Here is a 23,272-nt window from a genome sequence, read left to right as displayed (position 1 = left end):
ACCGTACTCAATGCGTCAGGTTGGGTAGTACTGTCTCTGACCCTGTCACCTTGGAGAAGGGAGTTCCACAGGGCTCTATCTTGGGGCCCTTGCTCTTTTTATTATATGTAAACAATATTTGTAATCAGATGCAATTTTCTACCTATCATATGTATGCTGATGACACTATTGTATACTCGTGTGCTCCTTCTCTGGATATGGCCGTTTCCAATTTAAAATCAGATTTTATCACGCTGCAGCATGCGCTTCTTGATTCTAAACTGCTATTGAACGGTAAGAAAACCAAAGCAATGCTTTTTGCTCCCAAGTCAGCGTCCTCCTCTTGCCTCTCCATTGACACCCTTGATGGCGTTTCTGTTGAATTTGTTGATACCTACAAATATCTGGGCTTTTGGTTGGACAGTAATCTGAACTTTAAACACCATATTGAAGTTTTAACAAAGAAATTGAAATTCACTCTTGGCTTCCTTTTCAGATTTAAATGTTGTTTTTCAATTTCATCCCGTAAAAGGTTGGTCTCTGGCTTATTCCTGTCCCAGCTGGACTACGGTGATACCATTTATAGATTTGCCTGTCCCACTGTTTTGGCCAAACCTGACCCACTTTACCATGCTGCACTGCGTTATATATCAAATGCACCCTATAGGACTCATCATTGCACACTGTATAGCCTAACTGGATGGTCCTCACTTACTATGCGTAGGATGCAGCACTGGTTTTTATTAATGTATAAAGCCATTTTAGGTAAGCTTCCACTCTACATATGTGTCAGATTTGCCCCAGTTTGTGACTCTTACAAACTCAGATCCAGTGCCTGGATACGGTTCCAGGTACCTACTGTACGGACTGAGGCTGGAAAAAGGAGTCTTTCTTATTATGGTCCTTGGTCTTGGAATGACCTTCAATCACGCCTTAAACTGAGGGCATTGTCTCTATTTCATGTTTTAAATTGAAGTTGTCTGAAGTCCTCACCACCAGCTGCTCTTGCAGTAACAAGTAGTGTACTTTTTTTATTGTCCTAATGTGCACAATGTAGTGACTGCTTTTTCGTCTTTTGTTTTCTTTATGTTCTCTGTATTTTATATGTTTGTGTTATGTGTTATGTGTAACGTTGCTGCCTTCTTGGCCAGGTCAGCATTGAAAATGAGATTTTATCTCAATGTTTTTTATCTGGTTAAATAAAGGTTAAATAAAAATAAATAAAAAAACGTATTGAAATGAACTTATTGCACATATTAAACCTGGGACTAACAAAGCTTACATTATTGCCTATAAAAACAACATTAAACATTAAATAATCAGTTGCATTCATTTCTTATGGCTCTATCTTGAATTTTTACGGAGTCATTTCTTATGATTACATTTTTCCACAGACAGGCCAACAACAGCTTCAACAAAACTATTCCCCTCAAAGAAAAAACCAAACATGCCCTGTTGTCTCAAGAAACAAAGTGCAGAAGGAAACATCCATGTAAACTCAGTGTGCTGCTCTGTGGTGCTAGTTCAGATACTTGGCATCTCATCTTGGGTGCAAGTTCATCAATGTTTGGGCTCAGGCTCTGAGCTGAGGAAACCCTCAGGATTGAGTGAAGGTGTGCGTGCAATATACCGGCGGGCCAGATCTAAAAGTAATTAGAAATTATCCTGCGGACCGAAATTAAATCCACCACGGGCCTGATTTGGCCCCCGGGCCTTGAGTTTGACACATGTGCTTTAGATAGTACTTTTATTTTTTATATTTAAGTTCTATTTCTTGCTTAAACGTCGGTATTTTTACTCTGCATACATGACATTTGTTGGAACAGTATTTTTTGATTTAGCTTCCTTTCCTTTTTAAAAAGATCTGATGTCTTCATCTATTATGTGCATGTGCAGGTTAGAACGTGCACGATTACACTGCAGAACCAGACAGACTTGCCCAGTTCTGCATTTGACCCTAAACAGAGCTCTCGTTCCCTGTAACACTTTACTCAAACTCTCCCCCAGGAACTGAACACACACGCAAAGCCTCTCCACTGAGGGGAAGGTGTGAACAGAGACTGTGTGTGTTTTCACTATCTGGAGTGAACCGGAGCTGAGAGAAACGGAGAGAGGAGGGGCCATGAATGAATATTTGATTGGCTCCTCTCCGGCCCTGTGTGCTGTATTTTTGATGTGGTGGAGGGGCCTTGAGGGTCTCCATGGCTCCCAGGTATATAACACACTGCAGTCAGACAGAGTCCTCCCTGACCTCCCAAGAGAGAAATATGATGAAGTGTGTGTGTGTATAACAAGTACGTGTTTAGATTGACCTGATTACCTTTACCTGAGGTTCTCCCTCAGTATTTATACGTCTCATTGAATACAAAGTATTTTGTATATCATGAACAGTTGAATATGTTCTGCTGTTTACTGTTACGCTTATTCAATGGCAGCAGAGAGAATATTAAACATTGCATTTCAGGACATATCTAAAGCACTCCTGGTCAATGGTTTAACCGCACGTCAAGGTCATATTTCTTTTGCCTTTTTCCCCCTCCTGCATTCGGAGGTCATACATAAACATTGCTTTAAATAAATTGTGAAGATGAATTTGAAAAACCTTCAGCTTCACTTTGCCAGCACTGACATGGATCAGGGAACACTTATATTTTCCAACGACCCTGTTTCAATGTAATATTGCAAACCTGTGGTGGGAGCCGCAGATCCCTTCTGAATTGATTTAAATCAAACACACATTCACATCTGCAATCTGAGCTTGACTGCAGAAGTGAACAAGAGGAAAGGCTTTTTGTGGAAGCCTGGTGAACATGATTCAGTAACAAGGGGATCGTACCTTGTACCTTTAATCTGGTACAAACTTGATCACTGATCATGTATGTCCCTTCGGTCAATAAAATAAAATCCAGACAGTAAATGAGACTTCTATTCAGTCATAAAGAGTTTTTCTTTCTATTTACTTGTGATTAAATAGAACTATCTGTAGGGGGCGACATATTATGTATCTGTTTGCTGCTGTTGCAGTGCTGTGCTACCCTGTCATCTTCTGCACAATGCTTCATTTCATGTGCTGCCTAACAATATCATTTATTATCATCTGCATTAAAGTTTGATTTATTTGTAAAAAAATATCCTAACTTTACAGGAAACAACTGTACATTTTTATAGTAATTATCATGTTTTTTTAAATAACTTGCAAAATCCTGTAGAATTACAGATATTAAAGGGGACCTATCATGAAAAATGCACTTTTTGATGTCTTTTATACATATAACATGTGTCCCCGGTGTGTCAGGGAACTCACGCAGCGTCAGAAAATAAAACCCTCTCTCTTTTCCTCCGTACCCAAATCTCTAAAAACGGGGGTACAACCAAGCCCCCAGGAAGTGCGCCGGACTCTGAACCAAGCGGCAAACTCTGGGGAAGAGCCGGGACGCCAATACGGAAGTGCCACAAACTGCAGTTCATATATTGGCCGATAGGCGATGACTGCAGAAAGGAGCAATTTCCATAGACCCCCATGTTAAAATGCCCAATTTTACAGCAGAAAAAACATGTTTCTACCCCTGGATGCAATACATATTATTATGGATATAGTTAGATTCCACCTTCATGATTATGAATCCCTTTTATTTATATTAGGTCTTAAAGTTTTTGCATAAATTAGGGCTTGGTCACATTGAGTGACAGCTCTGTCAAGTGACTGCTGCTGTTAGCTTCTTGTCTCTCTGCTAGCTGCTCCGTGAAGCTACAGGGACTCTGCCTGCTCAGTTCATCCAGGGAACACAACTTGACCCCGGCCGTCAGGGTTGAGCGAAGCAGGCAGGACCCAAATGCAGATTTCACAGAAAATAACTTTATTTCAAGGCTAAATAGTAACAAACAGAACTCTTCCCCGTGAACACAGTCAAAGACAAACAAGGATCTAACAATGACAGACAGAAAAACAGAACTTAAATGCACACAAGACTAATCACACAAACAAGACACAGGTGAGGAGGGAGGAGAAATTCTGATGACAAAACAGCATCTTGTTTGATATGTGTAATACATTAACAATCAAAATAACCGGTTTCTGTTCCTTCAAAAAAACATTCAAATCTTCTGAGCTATATTTTTATGAATATACAGTATCACTTTTGAAGTTATGTTGGATGTCATTTAATATTAAGGCTGGTATTATAATTTGTTATATCGCTCAACTTGAGTTATTGAAAAAACATTTGAAAACATCAATCTATTGTATGGACTGTTCGAAAGATGCAGCACTTGATAGAAACACATAGAAACATTTAATCTCAGTATGGACTTAAATCTCCACTCCTCCCCCGCAACGAACACACATCTTTTTAGACTAGCTTTTAATGTGTGATTGATGACAAGTCCTTGTGACAACTGTGGTTTTATTGCTCGATTTTAAATATACTTTTTATATTATCTTTTTTCTTACCTCTGTGTCTTTCAGCACTTGATAAAGCGCTTGATAAATAAAATGTATTATTATTATTATTATTATCTAGCCGCCCTTTTGAGGACATGTGTAGGAGAAGAGAACATCCATCATATTCGTAATAATAGGAGGTTGTGGATGGAGGCTGTTTGGCAGGTGGTGAGCGAGGACCATCTCCCAGGCATCAATCAGATGAACATTCAGTCCTTTAAATATGGCTCTTAGCACCTTATCAAACTGCACCGAGAACCAGTCGCTGTTGTTTATCGCCACATCAAGCAACAAAGCTTTGGAGTTTGCAGTCCTGATGATGATCACCGTTTTTGGAGCCCTGTCCAACAGCCGCACCACCGCACTGCGGATCCTTTGTAGCCGCCGGATGTAAAGCTCGATGGGGAAAGAGCCAAAGTGAGCCCAGATGCCAAAAACGACGACAATGTTGGGACCCGCGATTAAGTCATCTAGTTCATTGGCAATGTAACGAATTTCTTCAATTGAGCCGACAAAACGGAGAGGAGGACCATGGAGGCGGAAAGTCACCATGATTTTGTTTTCATAGTCTAACGCCATGAAAGGTCCATTTGTCCTCGAGCTGCCCAGGTTAAACTCCTTAAGATCTAAAGGTATTACAGAGGGAACAGATTAAGATGCAGTGTGAACATAATGAAACTGTTGCCGGAAATCCCTGTGGATTAGTTACCTGGTAGTGCTGCGTTGAGGAACTCAAACCACTGCCTGATGGTAGAGTCTCCATACAGGTGGACCACTTTGCCTTTTAGACACTGAGTGATGGCAGATGCGCCGGTCAATTGGCGAACTTTGGTGCCATCTAGTGCTCGCCATAAACCCTGGTAGTAATAGCCAGAGGCTTGAAAGTTCACAATGCTGCTCTCCACTTCTGGTTGACCTGAGAGAAAGTTGAAGGATAATAGGGGGGTTGTTTTACGTCTGTTACTGACCTTAACCAAATCAAGGTATAGACTGAATGTATGAACATTGTATGGCCTTACTCCTGAGAGACTAGACACTGCAGCTGGGCCGTGTTGACAAAGTTTGAGCTGAGAGCTCCATGCTCCCTTTGCTCCTGTCAAATTGGCCTGCTAAATACATCTCTCAACAGAAGAATGATACCCAAAAGAAAGAGTTGTTGTTTTGTTCTGCCCCTATACTTTCGTCATCTGTACATGGAGCACATTAGATCGTGACATCAGTGATAAATGCATTCCTCACCTTCCTTTTTTGGTAAAACAGTGACACCAGCAGGTCCTGAAGCCGGAATGCAGACTTTCAAGTTGACACGATTGAAGAAAAGCACACAATACTACAATAAACATTAATATCCAAAATGCAGCTTTTCTTACATGTGGTTGTGGAATGGCATGGAGGTTTACCTGGGGTAAACAGTTTAGAAGGTCTACTTTTCCTTGTGTGAACTTGGAAGGTTCAAACCTTAGAACTAAGCCTTATGGCACAACATTTTGCAAAAGATAATAAAAGTGTATTTGACCAAAGCTGTCCGGAAGTGAAGTACTATGAATTGATAAAATAATCCAAATATCACACATTTGTCTCATTTGCTTTACAGAGTGTATTCTGGAGCACACAACGCCCTCTGTCCTCACACACTCGCAGCGCACAAGGAAAAATGTACTAAAAGAAACCCCACAATTGAGGGATTAAAGGGAAAAAATAGAAGAACCTCGGGGAGAATGAGAGAAAGGTTACTTCTCTGAGGAGGTACAGACATGTGTAGATGTTATGTGTACAAATAAACAACATTATAAAATTAAAACAGAAAATCCAGATTTATATCCTATCAAACTTTTTTTTGAATGAAGGTCAACTATGATTCAGACTGAGTGGTTACATTTATATTATCTTTTAATCTAAACTGCCTGTACTGACAAACTTCTGAAACTTCTGAAAAATGATGTATGTATTTATAAGAAGTCACACAAATGACCAGTCTCTTTGCTTCCTTACCCTTGAAAGAGCTTATCCTCCTTGGCCTTGAGCAGTGCAGGAGTTTGTTTGTATCCTGCCATGCTGTGGGCGATCCTTGCATCACAGCTCATGTTCTTTGGATTGTAGCAGAACCAAGGATCGCCGGTTCGAGGGTCGGTGAAGTCGCAGATTGGCTCCATGGTTTGACGCAGGCACATGTTACAGATGGTGGTTTGAGAGCGTGAGCCTAAGCTCAAGACGCTTTTGAAAAATATCCTGTCAGGTTGTTCACTCGTCAACCTGTTCAGCACTGTGATAGCTTCACTGGGATGAACTAGCGTCACCTGATTGGGTAGAAAACAAGAGTTTTTGTTGAAAATGTACAATTGGTGACTAGACTCTGCTTTTGTCTGAAATAAAAATGCGTATCAACATTAGTTAAAAGAGGGTGGGGCTTTGTGAGTAATCAGCTGGAAGACAAATGACACACCTACAGCAAAATCACATAGAAAAAGATAGTATTAAGCATCACCTCAACCTGAGCTGCTCCTTCCCAGAGTAAAGGAAAGACAGCAGAGTAGCTCCCATTGAGATGGTCCACCACTTTCCCAGCTACACCTGCACCAAGCGTTAGGTTGTGCAGCCGGGCTAATAAAAAGTCCCCCCCAGACTTCTTGGGTTGTCCCTTGAAGTCAGAGATGGCGATGCTAACTTCCAGCTGATCCCCTATGTGCCACTGTCCTCCTCCTCTCGCTGGGAGAATGGTGAAAGAGCTGTGAGCTGGATCACTGGTCAGCTGCAGGGAAAGAGGAGATGGCAATGCAGGAGTTTCAGGCCAAGCAACAGATTCTAGTAGCAGGCGTTCCTCCAGAGCATCCTTAGGGGACAATGGTGGGAAGTTGCAGATGCTGCGGACTTTGGGAGGTTCAGTAGTAGCTTTCGGGTAGACGATGGTGGAGCTCATTTTAGGCTGAAACTTGAAGGGGTTGAGAGACAGAGAGAAGTTTACGTAGATACGTCAAACAAATGCAGCAAATGTATGAATATTTGTTAAGGGGGTTGATAAGAACTGTTGTTGTGTAATGTTTGCTCCATTCCAGGCTTCCTGATTTCTGTCTTTAAAGTTTCTCTTTTTTGTATTTGGCAAACTGCAGAATTACATGTTCTACGGATTCCTCAACCTGGCAGTGTTCATTTAATCCAGATAGATGTTTTCCTTATGAATAATGTAATGTTGTGTTCAGTCTAGTACGTATGTTCTAATCTAAGCCTTAACACATTATCCAAATTGATGGTTCTTTTAACTGTCCTGACTGGTTTTTGGCTGCAGTGCATATAGGTGTCTTCTTGTGTTTCTTTTGTCCCAATTGTGTTGCCACTCCTTCATGATGTTCTATTTCACTATGTTATTTGCCTTAGATTTACTGAGTCCAATGTTGATTATTTACTCATGTTTAAGAGACTGCTTGTCTAATGTGTCACATGTTCATTTCCCTTCATTCCTCTGTATGATGTTATCCACATAAATGTTATCTCGATATTTCTTAATCTTTATGGTGTTTCATAAATGTCATTCACAATATCCTGCCTACGATGGGATGTAATGAAGTGGCATTATTGCTGAACTTAAATCTGAACAAAGAATAATCCTTTGGATTTGCATCTCTTCTATCCCCTGTAATGCCTCGTGCCATTGCCATTAACTCGACTGTGATTATAGATAAATGATCTGATGTTCTCCGTTTGAGCAGACAATCTGATACTTTTTTCTAATCAGCAACACTTGTGCTAACACATTACACTCAAACATATAACATACACTGTGGATGGCTCATGCACAACACAAATCCAAAAATAACTCACCAATGTGTCCCATATGTTAAGCTGAAAAAGGAAACATTCGTTTTAGCCAAATATAAAACATTTCTGGAATTCAATTCATTCCTGCAGTTCAGAAATTGGAATTGATGGATACCCTTATTTCTATTATTTTATATTATCTATTTATTAAACAATATGCTTTTTATTCCAATTGAATAAAAGCATATGTAAAGAATAAATACCTGCGGCTGGTGGAAAATATTTTAGGTGGGGCTGTGGAAATGGTGATCAAACAATACTAGGGGGCATTTTTTTGAGAAAAGACCCCTAAATTATGACTTCTGGTGATGTTAGGGGGGGGGGGGGGGAAGGACAATTTGAGGCTTAAAAATATGAGAAGACTGATCAATACCTCCATAACTTCAGTGTGGTTAGCTATGAATCTTCCAAATCTTCCAAACACCTTGTCCTGGACATAGTTTCTACAGCATAAACTGTGCTAACAAGCTGAGATTCCACAGATTCTAGAAAATATAAGTATCATCACTGAGCGATCAGAACTTGCGACAGGGGAAGCAAATACAGACATCACACGACGTAGCTTTAGGTAGCAAAACACGGAGATATGCTCACCTTTTGCAGAATAACAATTCTGATCAAAAACGAGAAAAACGCAGCTGAAGGTTAATCCAATGTGTCTGTCACTTTGAAAAAATGATTGATGATCCATAATTCCATTTTTATGTCAAAAACGGAGTTTTCATTAGCTGCTAATGGTAGCTTCCAGAGTGTATGACAGCTTCCTGTTTTGTCTCCTTGGATACGAGTCCAAACAACTCACAGACTGCACCGGGCGCTCACGTAGGAGCCCTGTGACCATCAGATTTGACGACGCAGATTGGCTGAAATTATGTTTCGGCGGCATAGTTTAAAGATAGCAACAGTTGGCTTCTGCTGCACTTGCTGCACAACAGCGCCCAGACGAGAGGGAGTAATGATACACGGGCAAGGCCAGGCAGGAAACATGTGACTTATCAGTAACTTTAGACATCGTAACACAATTTTAAACGAGATTTTATTGTAGATTATACATTTTACTGATACCAATTATATAATATTTACCTTGTTTATTAAAAATAAAAATAAAAAATATATTTTTTAAATATATATTTTTTAATTTTTTTAATTTTTAATGTGGGAAGAGGGGGGGCGGCGCCCCTAGCGCCCCTATGGGCCGGCCGCCACTGCCTGAATGTATTTTGCAAATAATTCGTACCTATATTTCCGAAAAATGTATCCTCTCATATTTATGCGCTGTTGTTGTCGTTGAAGTATACGTGTAGCATAATTTAGACATAATCTGTTTCTTTTACACTAACTGTGTGCCCCCATTTTGAAAATGGCCGCCATTGGTTGTTATTTTACCGGTAGCTTAGGATCTATTCTAGACCACCTAGGATCTTGATTCTGGTGGCTAATCCTACATTTTCAAGGATGAGGAATGCAGTGGTACTATTTACAACATGCTAGAATGTAGCTAACTCCATGTATCTGGTATTCAGGGAACAAAATACACAGTAAAACCATTAACATATTATTATTGTTTTATATTTATGTATGCACCATGACATCAAGTCAAATTCCTCGTACGTGTGAACCTACCTGGCAATAAACCCGTTTCTGATTCTGGTTCTTCTGATTCTGATTATGGTGAAGTAATACTTGTTACATAATATGTATGTAATATTCAGGGGTGCACATAACTTTTTTGCCCTGGTTCTCAAAGGAGCACCTGGAGATGTTGCTTGGTGCGAATCCTTAAAATGAAATAAACCGGACCTTTCGAGGGGTACTTGACTTTATGAACGGGTGAGGCCCTCTCCGCGAGGTTAGGCCCCACCCAGTCTGCGTGATCTGCGTGTAGGGATGGGCGGGCCTGCTTCCACCCCTCTTTCACATCATCAAACGTCATCCATGTATCCCACGCCGTCTTCTTGCCCCTGCCACCAAAATATGGCACAGTGTCACATCCAGTAAATGCATGGAACATTGGTAAGGCTATGCATCGATCTGGACCTAGTGATCTCGCCATCTCATGAGCTGCTAAATGCCGAAAACTCTTCCAAGCTCCAAAGGCAACCCACAGCAGTGATGTTGAGGGATTGGGCTGCTGTGACTGCCAGTACTACCACATCCGTGTCAACTGTGCGTATTGTTGGGGAAATATTTTCCAAGACCCATAACTGTGACCCAGTTTATCAGTTCATACTGTCCTGACTGAGCACACGCACCTGTGACCTTGGCTGCTGTGCTCTCAGTGTTTTGTCTCCCTGTTCCTGTCTGTTGGCGTCAGCTCATAGAGGTGTTATGATTCTATCTTGTTACGCACAATGTTGATTATTCTCTCTGAACTAGCTAAATACATAGGTGTGGGGTAGAGTTCTTCAGAATTGACGTGGCAACTCTACCGTGAAGTCAGAACCTCTGACTTTTTGACTTATTTTGTGAATTCTCCGGCCGAGGCTCCTAAATAAACCCATCAGTGTTTGCCATCAAAGCTCCAGCTCTCCTCGTGTCTCTCTGAGTCCTGACTCCAATTGCTTCAGAAGTTTCCCCCCACACGTATTGACACCTTGCTATACCCTTCCTTCACAGCATCTCCTAGGTGCAGTAGGATGCAGTTATAAGCCTCCCCATGTGTGCATGGTGCAAATACGGATTATTTGTTTGCCGGTGTTGAGGGCTGTCACACTGGTTGCCAGGAAGGAGAACAGTTAAGCATTCTTGTCTTCAATGCAAATAAATGAACAGTCTATCATTTTAATGCTAGGTTTATTTTATCAGTGAGAGTAATATCAAAAAAGAAAATCCAGAAATTGAAATTATATAAAAGATACAAATTGATATGCATTTAACTGTGGGAAATAAGTATTTGATAGTGATCCCAGATAACAGTTCTCACCTGGAAGAATATTAAGAAAGCCGTGAGCAGAAGGAGAAAGATGTGAAACATCTTCTTCCTTTAAAAGATGATTCCTTCATGATATTGTCCAGCTCCAGCCTGACACGGTGACCACTTCCTTTGGTACAGGATTAAATGATAAAACATGTATGCCAGGTTAATACAACATGTAATCATAAAATAAATTATAATTAGAAAAAAGATAATTTTATTAGAGCCACTCTTACCTGCAGCATTAGAAACATGTCTTTTATTTTTACAAGAATAATTCTATAGTTGAATATAAACTCAAATTTCTACATAATAATTACTTTTTACTTTTGGTACTTAATGTATATTTTATTGCACTTATTTGCAGTTTTGAATGCATGATTTAAAAAACTGTTTATTTGTCAATCTTCTCGAGAACTTTAAAGTAGCATAACAATTGAAATAGTCCAAATAAATGCAAGTACCTAAAAATAATACACATTGATATTAGGTTAAAGGCAACATTTAGTGTTATGTTACCAATACAATGAAACCCCAAATAGGCCTACTGTATTAGAGAGTATGGCCTTACCTTAGCGTAGTTTGGGAGATTATGGAAAGAAAGTCTTAGTGTGATCCTACACTTTAGTATGGGTTGATCTATCAGGGAGGGACTGGGACTGAAAAACGGCCCCTGGACTCTGACCAAGCCAACAAAAAATGCGCACATGCCTGCATTCGCACTGTTATGTAACTATCCTGCACTGTAAAAAAAAGATCCTAATTTTACAGGAAATAACTACGTTTTTATAGTAATTATCATGTTTTTTTAAATAACTTGCAAAATCCTGTAAAATTACAGATATTAACTATAAATTAACAACCCAAAACATTATTTTAAGTATTTTGACAATAACAACAAATAACGTTTATTTCATTTTTTTTAAAGTAAATTTACTATATAATATTTACAGTATTTTTGCACTTTTCAATACATGCAGAAGTAGGTAATTTTTTTAATTATATGTAATTAAATATGTAACTCGTAATATAAAAGTGTATTACTATTATAAGACTTTAAGATATTACTTTGTAATTTTAAAGGTGGGGTAGGTAAGTTTGAGAAACCGGCTCGAGATACACTTGTTATATTCCATGGAATGCTCTTAACATCCCAATAGCAATGAATATCTTAAATGCTTTGACAAAGAATCCATAAAAAAATGTCATCTGTGGAAGCCGTAGTACTGTAAAAAGTACGACCAATCATTTTAGCCGGCCCGGCTAAAATAACTGGATGGCCTACCTGCCTGTCAGCCTTCCATCTGTGCACAAACTTATCTCGTGCCCTCATTGGTCATGTGCGCGTTTGTGTCACGATCTGTCTGCGTTGTGTTTTGTCTTGTCTTTGGTTTCCTGTTTTATTTTGAAAAGTGTTCACCCCCCTGTCTTGCCTGTTGCTTTCTGTCTGTGTTCCCTCCTGCCTGATTACCCGATTGTGTTCACCTTGTGCCCCTGTGTTTTCTCCTCCCTCCTCATGTCTCTTGTTTCTTTGATTAGTCTTGTGTGTATTTAAGTTCTGGTTTTCTGTCTGTCATTGTTAGATCCTTGTTTGTCCTTGACTGTGTTCACGGGGAAGTGTTCTGTTTGTTCTTTTTAACCTTTAAATAAAGGTATTTTCTGTGAAATCTGCATTTGGGTCCTGCCTGCTTCACTCACCCTGACAGTTCGTGTGTGTTGGAGGAGGGGCTCTGTAAGGAAGTGGCAGGATTTTTGCTTAGCGAGCTAACTTCAGGGAAAACTCGGGGTTTCCGGTCCTACGACGCTGGTTCTCTTCTTAGCGGGCTAGATCTCCATGGTAACTTATGCTGAGCGGCTAACCTCCTCGGGAGCAGGTTAGGTTGCAGGCTAAGAGATCAACTCAGTGAAAGCACTGCCTGCTGACCAATCAGAGCTCCGTGTGCAGAGTTTAAAGCTATCAAGTCATATTACAGGATAGAGGAAATACAGAAAAACTGCCGTTGCAGGAAAGACGGCCGGCAAAAAATCAACTGACTGCGTGAACGTGAAAATTAATAGAATATCCCCTCCCATCTTCAGAGCAATCTGACTATTATAACATTAGCGTTAAGAAAGCTTACTTAAATATCTGCCACAACATAAGTAACCGGATCAGAGTAACATTAAGTACAGTCCGCGGCACTGTGAGTGCAGACGTCGATGTGTCCCATTATCATTCATATCATATCACATCATAATGTATCATATATTTCCTTATCTGAGTCAGCTTCTTGAGCCGTATCTGGCCGTGCAACACTCACAGTGTCACATACTGTATGCAGAAGTATTATTTTAAGCAACACATTAAGTTGACGAAACACTCGAGTCAAATTCTCCTAATTAAAGTCAGATCCACTCGTGTCTTAGACGGGGCAGTGATTTCATAAACCTGTTAATGTACGCATTCAAACGCTTTTTCTTTTACCAGCTGTATTCACCTTGCAAGTGCAGCTATGTGGCTTTTATCCTGGATAAAGTGTTTAAGTCATGGATGTTTAAAGTTTAACTTCTTCATATTTGACTAATATTATAGTTCACTTTTCATTCAGGAAGTATGACGCTGCGCTGTCAGTACGCTTGTCCATGTTTGTGATTGGTCGAATGCTCCAAATACCACCCCTTTCATGTGAGCGCGCACCTAACTAGATAGGACACGGCTGGCTTGAGTGATCCACTTGATAACCAGCGTCGTAGGACCGCTTAGCGAGAGCGCGTATGTTTTGAATTAGGCCAACCGGCTAACTCAAACATATCCAGGTTATGTTGAACCGGCTTCGTCGTACAGGCCTCTGGTTTCTCCAAAATTACCTAACCCACCTTTAACCTGTTTAGCCCTGAGCCTGTTTTTCAGGTCTCAGGCTCGAAAATGACATTCCCAGAACAAATGACCATATCTTCCCTTCTAAAAGGGTTAAATTAATAATCTTTTTTCTCAAAGTAATGATAAACCTGTGAGTTGGATGTAGAAAAGTCAGAATCAATATAGATGTTTTTTATTTTAAAGAAAATTCAGATTTTATATAGTAAAAAACTGTAAATTATAGTGTCCGTCCAAAAATTCATTTTTACTTATAGTGAAAACTACCCTTGGATGATGGTAAGGTAGACTAAAAGCTTTAGGAATCCAAAGTACAACATATAATAAGTACCCTGTATCAAGATTGATGCAAAACAAGTGACATTTGACCTTTTTAGAGAGGTTTAGCAAAAAAAACTCCACCTCTGAGGTGATTTGGGTGGAAATGGGGGTTTTACCGTTTCTCTGGAACCCATTGGTCAATTTTGGTGATTGACATCTCTTTCTGACCGTTAGAGCCAATAGAATCGAAGGGGAATCTCCCCACTCACTAACATGGTACAACAAAAAGGTGGGGGCTTCGCGCATGCAGTTTTGCATCAGAGCGAACCTCATTTCATTTAATTTCAAACCTTTATTTAACCAGATTGGTCCCAATAGGCGCGTTCACACCAAGTACTTTTCCCACAGTAGTTCATGAGAACTTTAGTTCATGAGAGTTCTTTTAGTTCTGACGAACTAAAGCAGATCGCGTTCACACCAAAATGAGTTCCTGGGGGTGGATTAGGCAAATGAGCCGCTGACGTCACTTCTTCTTCTTCTGCTTTGGTTTTCCTGGCAGGCCGCAAACAACTTCACGGCGAGTACAGTAGGTGGCGGTATGCACCTTAAAGTTGCAATTCGCCAAAAAACCGAGAGAAGAAGAAAAAAAACTTCCGCTTCCGCTGTATGCTTCTGTTTACCTTCCGACCTCAGACACGGTATGGAGTTGACGTTTTGATGGTCGTGTTATACAGCTTCGTAACTGAGTTATTTAAGCCAATAACTCAGCCACAAATACAAATACAGATCGACCATTCAAATGCAATAGAAATGCTGAGTCGGAGGCGAAGGCGGTTAAGAAGCCTTAACAAAAGGATTAGACGACGAAATCACACGCGATGGACATGTTTCGCCGTTGTACAGCCGAGGATGATGGCCGTTATCACGCCCAAAGAACAGCAATGGTACGTTCATTAAATCACATTAATACTATCTAATGTAGGATTTATGGAGTTATGTAGGGCTAATTTGTGTCTTTGTATGTGTTCCAGATATGCGAATACTACGGAACTCTGGGTGAACAATAGAACGTCGGCCTGGTGGGAGGTGGTTGCCAACATGTGCAGTGGATCGAAGATTTCCGAATGTCCAAGGGCTCTTTTCAACTCCTCTGTATTCGCCTGGAAGCAACGTTGTGGAGAGGCATCTGAACAGCATGGAATTGTAAATTGACAATAAAGCTGATATTTTGTACAGTGCATTTGGTTCTCTTTTATTTACCAGTCAACAGACACAATTACAATAGTGCAGACACACCTTAGTGCAAAGATTAAATGTCAGTATCAAAACAGTACTCATACTGTATATTTGTATATTAATGAGTATATTATGTTAAATGTGTGTTAAAGACAATGGGATGAGGTTGAAAGCTCTTTAAAAGCTTTTGTATACATACATGTTAACATACATGTTAAGCATGCACACCTGAAGAACTACGTTACACACACACAGGTTAGTCTGTGTACCGCTGCACTGCTGCTGGTTTAAACAAAGACAGTCATGATGCTAGTGCCGTGCATGTAGGTTCTCTTTTATTTATCAGCAGCAGATCAATAAGTGTCAGTAGTATCAAAACAATATAATAACAGTGGCAATATATATATATATATATATATATATATATAATAACAATAGGTAGGCTCAGCAGCAGACACACCTTAGTGCAAAGTTAGGTGTCAGTATTAATAACAGTGGCATATATATATAATCACAATAATACAAAATTAACTGTCACAGGTGTAGGCAATTTGGGGTGAAGTGTTTTGCCCAGGGACACAACGACATCCTGACTGCAGTGGGGTTTGAACCTGTGCTCCCCTGATCCGAACACCAACGCACCAGACCACTGCACCACACGCCTCCCAACAAGTCATTGTACAGTTTATCAACGACAAGTTTTTCTTAATTTTTGTATTGAAGGCCTGTTGGATCTAATCAGCTCGCTTAGCACTGCCAGAAGCCCAGCCAGAAAGGTATTTTGTTGCTCCACCTCGATTCCTGGGCCTTGTGTGAATGCAGCAGCCGTTCGTCGTGCATCTCCTTGGCACGCAGGTCCTCATTCTCCTTGCTGACCATGGCACGGCGGTCCATCGCCATGATGGTGTCAAGGAAGCTGTCATTGCGTGCCCACTTTCCTAAGTTGAAATATGCAAGATACAAGATCAGTTTAATCGCAACAACGAGACAACATTGTCCAAATCTGTCTCTGCAGGCACACAACAGGAGGAACACGGGGAACACCTTTGATTTGACTATTAACATTTTAAATGGTGAAGGCACTAGCAATTGGGGGATGGAGGGCTCTCAGGACATGATAGGGAGGCGTGTGGCGCAGTGGTTAAGTGCATTGGTGTTCGGATCAGGGGAGCACAGGTTCAAACCCCACTGCAGTCAGCATGTCGTTGTGTCCCTGAGACACTTCACCCCAAAGTGCTCCTGTGGGGATTCCCCACAGTATTGAGTATGTAAGCTTTGGATAAAAGCGTCTAACAAGTGACATGTAATGATTCAAAAAGCTTTTGAATATTGAATAACAAACCAATGTGGTTTACTTGTTATCCACAGTTTAGCTGCTAAATGTTTTTTAGCAATGCTTTGTGCTCCACATATCTAAATGTATAAAGTGTGTTTTCACCTCCGTTCCCTCCTGTTTGCTGCAGTATGGCAGCAGCGGTCAGGATGGTAGCCTACTGCCTACTCTCAGCGGGGGGGACTGAACGTGGAAACTGTGTTTCTCTGAGGGATCCTCCATGTAGTCTGAGAAGCCTTCTGAGGAAACAAGGTCAAACTATTTAGGATAATACAAGGAACAATGTTTAGGCAGTAAATAGAATTTCAATTACATTTCTACTTAAATGTGCAAAAATATTAGAACATCAGTCTTTGTGGCATGCAGGTAATCAACTGTTTAAGCTTTTACCATTAACATGTAGAATGAATGTTGCAAATTACTTGAAATTATAGCAACTACAATCTATTGTTTACCTCAGTGTAGCCACAGAGGTCCAGCTAGCATGCTAATTGCTAACGTTATATTATCGTTTTATCCCGGAGGGGAAAACTAGTTTCTAATCCTGAGAGAAACACCTCGCCTGAAACACACGATTAGTGCCATGAGTTAGTGAAGCAAATTACAGAACATTGCACACTTATTCACAAGTCAATACGTGTTCATAGCGGGCACGGCTGAGAATAGCTAGCTAGCTAGATGTTGTTAGCCAGCTTGGACCTAACGTTAGCAAGTTCTAGCATGGCTAGCTCGATCTACTGAGCAAATAAAAGTACATCTAAGACCAGTATTGTGCAGATTAAAACAGTGCAGTGCATGTATTTTATTTTACCTTCGTAGTCGTCACGACATGACTTTGCCAGGTCTGCTAACTTTGCTGATCCACTGAAACTGCATGCAGTAGAAGCTTCTGAATGCACTTCGCGTCCTCCGAGTAAATCGCCAGAAGCGCCGAGACATCCTCATCAATTCCACCGCTCCGATGATTTATTTAGTGTTGCTATAATAACTGCTTTCACAAAAGTAATCTCTTCGGGTAAACGAGCAAATACAATGGCCGCTTCCAAAAAAAAAATCAGAGTCAAATGGGCGTGGTTTGCATTCCGCACAGCCAATCAGACGTACGAACTGTTTTCTCCCACGACAGTCCCTGCTCTGTAGCAGGGACTGAAAAGCGGGTCGGACGAACTCATTTGAGCTACTTTAGTTCCTGGGGCTTTTTGGTGTGAACGCAAATATATCGTAGTTCTGATTAACTATTGTGGGAAAAGTACACCAAAGTACTCCGGTGTGAACGCACCTATTGAGATCATAGATCTCTTTTTCAAGGGAGACCTGCAGCATATAGGTTCCACATGAAACATAAAACAATAAAGGACATCATACATTATATTTACAGGATACATTTACATAGTTATAGACATTTACAAGTATCAACGAGCATTTCATTTAGCCTAGCTTTAAAAACATGCAGAGGAATGAGATTGCTCAGTTTCAAGGTAAACCATGTTAGCATTTTTAGCTACCTAGCGCCACATGTTTTGATGTCTGTTTTTGTTTATAAAGTCGCGAGTTCGTATAATTGAGTGATAATGAGGGTACCCTTCGATTCTGTCACCTCACGATGTGAAACGATGTCATGGATGTGCAGAAAAGATAAATAATAAGGTTTTGTGAGTGATTTTCGGTGCAGTAATCTGTTAGCATTTTTCGCTCGTTGCTAATTCAGAGGCTCAGCGTTAGCATTGTGGGTTTTATTTAAAAAAAAATTAAAAAAAAGATCAGTTAGATGAGTTTCTTTCCGTTACATGGATATAAAACATTCATAGTTTATTAAATGAACATGCCCTCATACACTGTTTCCTGCAAGATGTTGCGGGAGTGCCCCGGTACCGGGGTCTCTCGGGCTTAACAGGTTAACTATATTTTGATGCTAATACTTTTCTACTTTTACTTGAGTAACATTTGTAATGCAGGACTTTTACTGTAACATAGTATTCCTACACTCTGGTACTTCTACTTTTACTTAAGTATTAGATTTTAATACTTCTTCTCCCACCTCTGGATATGACTTATGAATGAGATGAATATAAGAGAGCCTCACTACACCATTAGTCCCACGTCACTTTGGTCCTAGCGTCCACTGTGAAGAGTTCCTTCAGGCAGCAGATATTTGGTTGATGAGAACTGACCTCTCTTTGAGGTCCCCTCGTCCCTCCATGCCCAACATTGTCTACAAGTTTCAGTTTGACCCTTCAACGTCTTGAGGACTTTATGGAGAATAGATGTATTATTTCTGAGAGCTTGGGGACCATAGTGGTGTCTTCTCCTCAATGCAAAGGAATATCTTAATGAGCATTGTAATAAGAATCAAAGAAACTTGCAGGTAACCAACGTGATGTCTGACCCTGAAAGATTGTTGGATCTTTCACAAGGAGAAGAGGGAATAAACATTTACGTTATATTCCATCATCAATGCTGAAACACTGCCTCTCTCTTTCCAAATGTAGACAGGGCAAGCAATACACTTCTTTATCTGAAGAGGCAAGACAGCCGTATGATCACTGTCTCTGATTTGAACCTGAAGACTTTCTATCTCCCTGTCATGGCAGAGGACACTGGGCCAGTCTTACTGTAACTCCTCTCAGCTGTGGGCCCACACTTCTTCACGTCTACGTCACGTGACTATGTTTTGGAGAGAAAAATGTGACACAGGGAGATATATGTAAATATAGGCGTACTTAAATGTGTCCTAACATGAAGAGATTAAGATCAAAATGTATAGACTCTAATGTATTATATTTGTATGTTTATAGAGATGAATAAAGGAATTAGATCAACAATTATTTGACACTGAGGAGATAGCAGAGCTTGAGTGGTCACATCAGAAGGTCACCAACACACTTCAAGAGGCCATCTACCAGGGAGTTCCCATCTTCAGCCTTCCTCTGACGTTTGACCAGGAGGGTGACCTGTTCAGGATGAGAGGGGAAAGCCTAATTGGCTCATTAAACAGAGACTACTTCCTGGAGGCGGGGCTTCAAGAGAACGTGCAGGAGCTGACACTGATTTGTATTTGAACAGTAAATGTTTGTGGTGTAAAGTGTTTGGCATGAGGAAAGACAAACTGCACTCATACAGATACTTATGTTGCCCTGTAAGTAGGTTTGTAGCAGCTGAGTTGTTCTCTAACTCCGGTTAACAAAGGAAGGAATGAGATAACAGAAAATGAAAAGATTGTCGCAAAAAGTATTTTTAAAGTGTTCTGTTAATAATTTGTACAACCAGGTTTCATGATAGCAGCTCAAAACAACAGTTGGACTGTGAAGAGCTGAAAGACTCATGTCTAAGATATAATGCAATCTGAAGAATGTGTTTGAGATGATTGGACCACTTTGTGCCTGATGAAGCCACAACGAGAGCCACAGCAGAGATTCATCTCTTACATTCCCTGGACATACAGTATGTCTGTCAAACAGGATGGTGTTTCTGTGAAGGATATGTATTACAATAAAAATGGCTATTGATCAACCTGTGCATGAAACAATAATATTCATGTGAATAAGTGAAAGAAATGACATGTTCAGTGTTCAAAATGATCCAGCTGTTAAACACATCTTGACTTTGTCTTCATCTTGTGGTGTTTACGGGAAGTGAAACGTGACCATGCAATCACATATTATGATGTGGAGCACATTTTGCACATTTGTATATGTTCTCCTTGAAGACTGTAGGTTACACAATGAATACATGTTGTAGTGAAAGTAGTACATCTTGAGTGAAGACTCTCCTACAGAGCAAATCATTCAGACAGTCATGCTCTGTGTGTATAACCCCTCAGTATGTCCTCTTCAATGAGGCTGTTTTATTACACCTTAAATAACACAGCTGATCAACAACTGGATCATTTGGGTTTGAAGTCAATGAAGACAAATGATCAAAGTGAATAAATAATGCATTACTGTTTTTAATGTTGAAGCTACTTTGTATTTGTTATAATGCTGCAGTGGAGTTGGAGAATGTGAATGTGACTCCTGACAGTTTCTAAGAGAGAATCAAAACAACTCCATCAAATCAAACACGTGGCACAGCTCCAGTATGCCATGCTTTACCCCTCACATGTTTTCTGCTGAGTCTCCTTCATCAGGGTGGGAGCTTCTTTGTTTACAGCAGGTTCATCCGTCACATGACTTCACACAAGGAGACAGAGATTTCAGGAGTTTGGCATCTATGAATGTAAAGGTTAAAACAGATGTTTGAAGGGATGCAATGCATTAAAGAAGAGATTACATCATTAAGATATTCAGATTATTTATTCACAGAAACAGAAATCAACCTCAGAGACACATTTCTGAATTAAACTGCTGGTTATTTAATCACAAGATATCTGAAGCAGCATCAAAAATACTACACTTAATTATACAGCTGTTATTCCCTCTAGGTTAATTAGAAATTGATATTTTCAATGACCATAAATGTTATTGTCCATCTTTATAGGACTGAAAATGTCACACAGGCTAACGAAAGAACATTGTAAGAATGAAATCATTAATTAAACTAAATGTATTAAATGACTTGCTCCCTGCAGAAAAACAACATATCTCAAAATAATTCATCCAAAAATATAAAAAAGTTAAACTGATAACTTATCCTGCTATAACATGATGTTTGACTAGAAACTAGATGTTGATAAAAGGAGAACTGACAGCTTTGATTTGTTAGTTTGGTTGATTTCATGACGTTTCAGCACGAAATACAAACTTCTTACATTTCTTCAAGAATTCACACAAAACTTAATCAAACTTTCTCATTTCATCCATTACAAAGAAAAACAGAAAATAAATGCATTCTTTTAAAGATTTTTGGATTCAAAATGTGAACATTCATCAATCATGCCTCAATATATTTTAAAATGATTTTCCGATTTTAATAAAGTGTCAGTGAGTTAAATAAAAACTATAAACACACTGTAATAAAGTATGATACAAAATAAACTATAGCAATAAACAATCAAGTTGCTTTGTTTGTTTTTGTTTTTGACTGACTCTTTGATTATAATGTGTAAAAATGTCATGCAAAGATTAATATCTCATCATCTGTTGATTCTTTTCTTGATTGTTCCAAAGAGATGTAGACGGACAGTGAAGTCAGAATAAAGTATGAACCAACACTCCTGAGCATCACAGAGGAATCTCACTCTGACAGATTTTGATATCAGCAGTTTTAGCATCACCAGCTTTTCCAATATGAAAATATGGGAAGAGTTTCTCAGTGAAAGTGTCTCTGAGAGTGCAGATGGGAGTCATGTGTTCAGGGTCGTAGAAGGACACCTCCCCCCTGTCATAGTCCAGCTGGACTCTGATCCTCTGGAGATTCTTCTCCACTCTGACAGTCTCACCAGCACCATTAGTGTATTTTCCATCGTCATGCCATAAACACCAGATTCCATCTTCTGGTGAGGCAAATCTCACTCCCTTCCTGTCAACTGACTCTTTAGTCAAACCTATAAGCCAGAAAGGATGATCTCCCACCTCCACCTCCCAGCTGTGTTTCCCTGAGCTGAAGCCCTCAGAGCCCAGAACTTCAGCATACTGAGTGCATCTCTCTGGATTATCAGGAAGCTGCTGATCTGTGTCTCCAAATCTCACACTGGTCAGATCATCAGACAGATAGAGCCGGCTGTGTGCAGTGTTTGGGTCCAGAAGGACAGGACTGAAGTGGACCTGGTCCTTCATCTTCTCCCAGACTCTGAAGGACAGGTTGCCCAGGTGTTTGGCCACATCTGTCAGCGCTCCTGAGAGCAGCTGTGGGTCTGACAGTGAGCTCTGGACTCTGGCTCTGCTCTGAGTGGCTTTATAACTGCTGAGGAAGGGCACGTTGTGTTTCTGCAGCTCTTCTTCAACAGCAGAGATACTGTGTGACAGAGAGGAGATGTGCTCCTGAATGCTCTTCATCTCTCTGCTGATAGTCTTCCCTTTCAGCTCCTCTTCCTCCCTCAGAGCTGCCAGTCTGGACTCCTCTTCCTCTTTCAGGAACTGATGGAGCTTGATGAACTCTGCTCTGATCTGCCTCTCTGTGGACAGCAGCTGCTTCTTGGACACTTGAATCACTACATTGTATGTTGTCTCCACTCCTTTGTATGTGTCCCTCTTGTCCTGCAGAGACTCTAAGTCAGATTTCAGCAGGTCCTTCAGCTCACTGACTGCTTGTTCTACAGGAACCACCTTGTGACTCTGATGGAGAGAAAACTCACAGAAAGGACACACAGCTCTCTCTTCATCCATACAGAACAATCTAGGCTCTTCTGGATGTTTACTACACACCACCTCCACCTTCTTCTCTCCTTTTTCTGCCTCAGCCATTTGGTATTAAAGTTATTTCTACAGAGCAGGACTCACCAACTTCTCTTCTTTATTCACTCCAAATAAGTGTTTCCCAGCAGAGATCTCACCTCCTCTG

At 40.3% G+C, this 23,272-nt stretch overlaps 3 protein-coding genes across 3 annotated transcripts in view; all 3 read right to left on the bottom strand.

The window, feature by feature from the left end:
• The window catches only part of LOC117481369 (nuclear factor 7, ovary-like), an 83,931-nt gene that overhangs the window by 59,027 nt on the left and 1,632 nt on the right, over positions 1-23,272 (bottom strand). The window lies entirely within an intron of this gene.
• LOC117481388 (NXPE family member 3-like) lies at positions 4,147-11,223 on the bottom strand. Its single transcript, XM_034129057.1, has 7 exons — positions 11,157-11,223; positions 8,237-8,257; positions 6,906-7,349; positions 6,415-6,717; positions 5,660-5,732; positions 5,130-5,336; positions 4,147-5,046 (listed from the first exon to the last, which is right to left on the bottom strand). The coding sequence occupies exons 1-7, from the start codon at positions 11,205-11,207 to the stop codon at positions 4,496-4,498; spliced, it is 1,650 nt and encodes a 549-aa protein (XP_033984948.1). The 5' UTR covers positions 11,208-11,223; the 3' UTR covers positions 4,147-4,495.
• LOC117481373 (zinc-binding protein A33-like) lies at positions 21,434-23,271 on the bottom strand. The gene has a single exon (XM_034129044.1). It carries the CDS (start codon positions 23,173-23,175, stop codon positions 21,994-21,996), a length of 1,182 nt encoding a protein of 393 aa, XP_033984935.1. The 5' UTR covers positions 23,176-23,271; the 3' UTR covers positions 21,434-21,993.

This window comes from Trematomus bernacchii, unplaced genomic scaffold (assembly GCF_902827165.1).
Source record: "Trematomus bernacchii unplaced genomic scaffold, fTreBer1.1, whole genome shotgun sequence".
NCBI lineage: Eukaryota > Metazoa > Chordata > Actinopteri > Perciformes > Nototheniidae > Trematomus > Trematomus bernacchii.
Note: the sequence above shows the minus strand (reverse complement) of the source record. Positions and strands in the feature narration are given on the sequence as shown.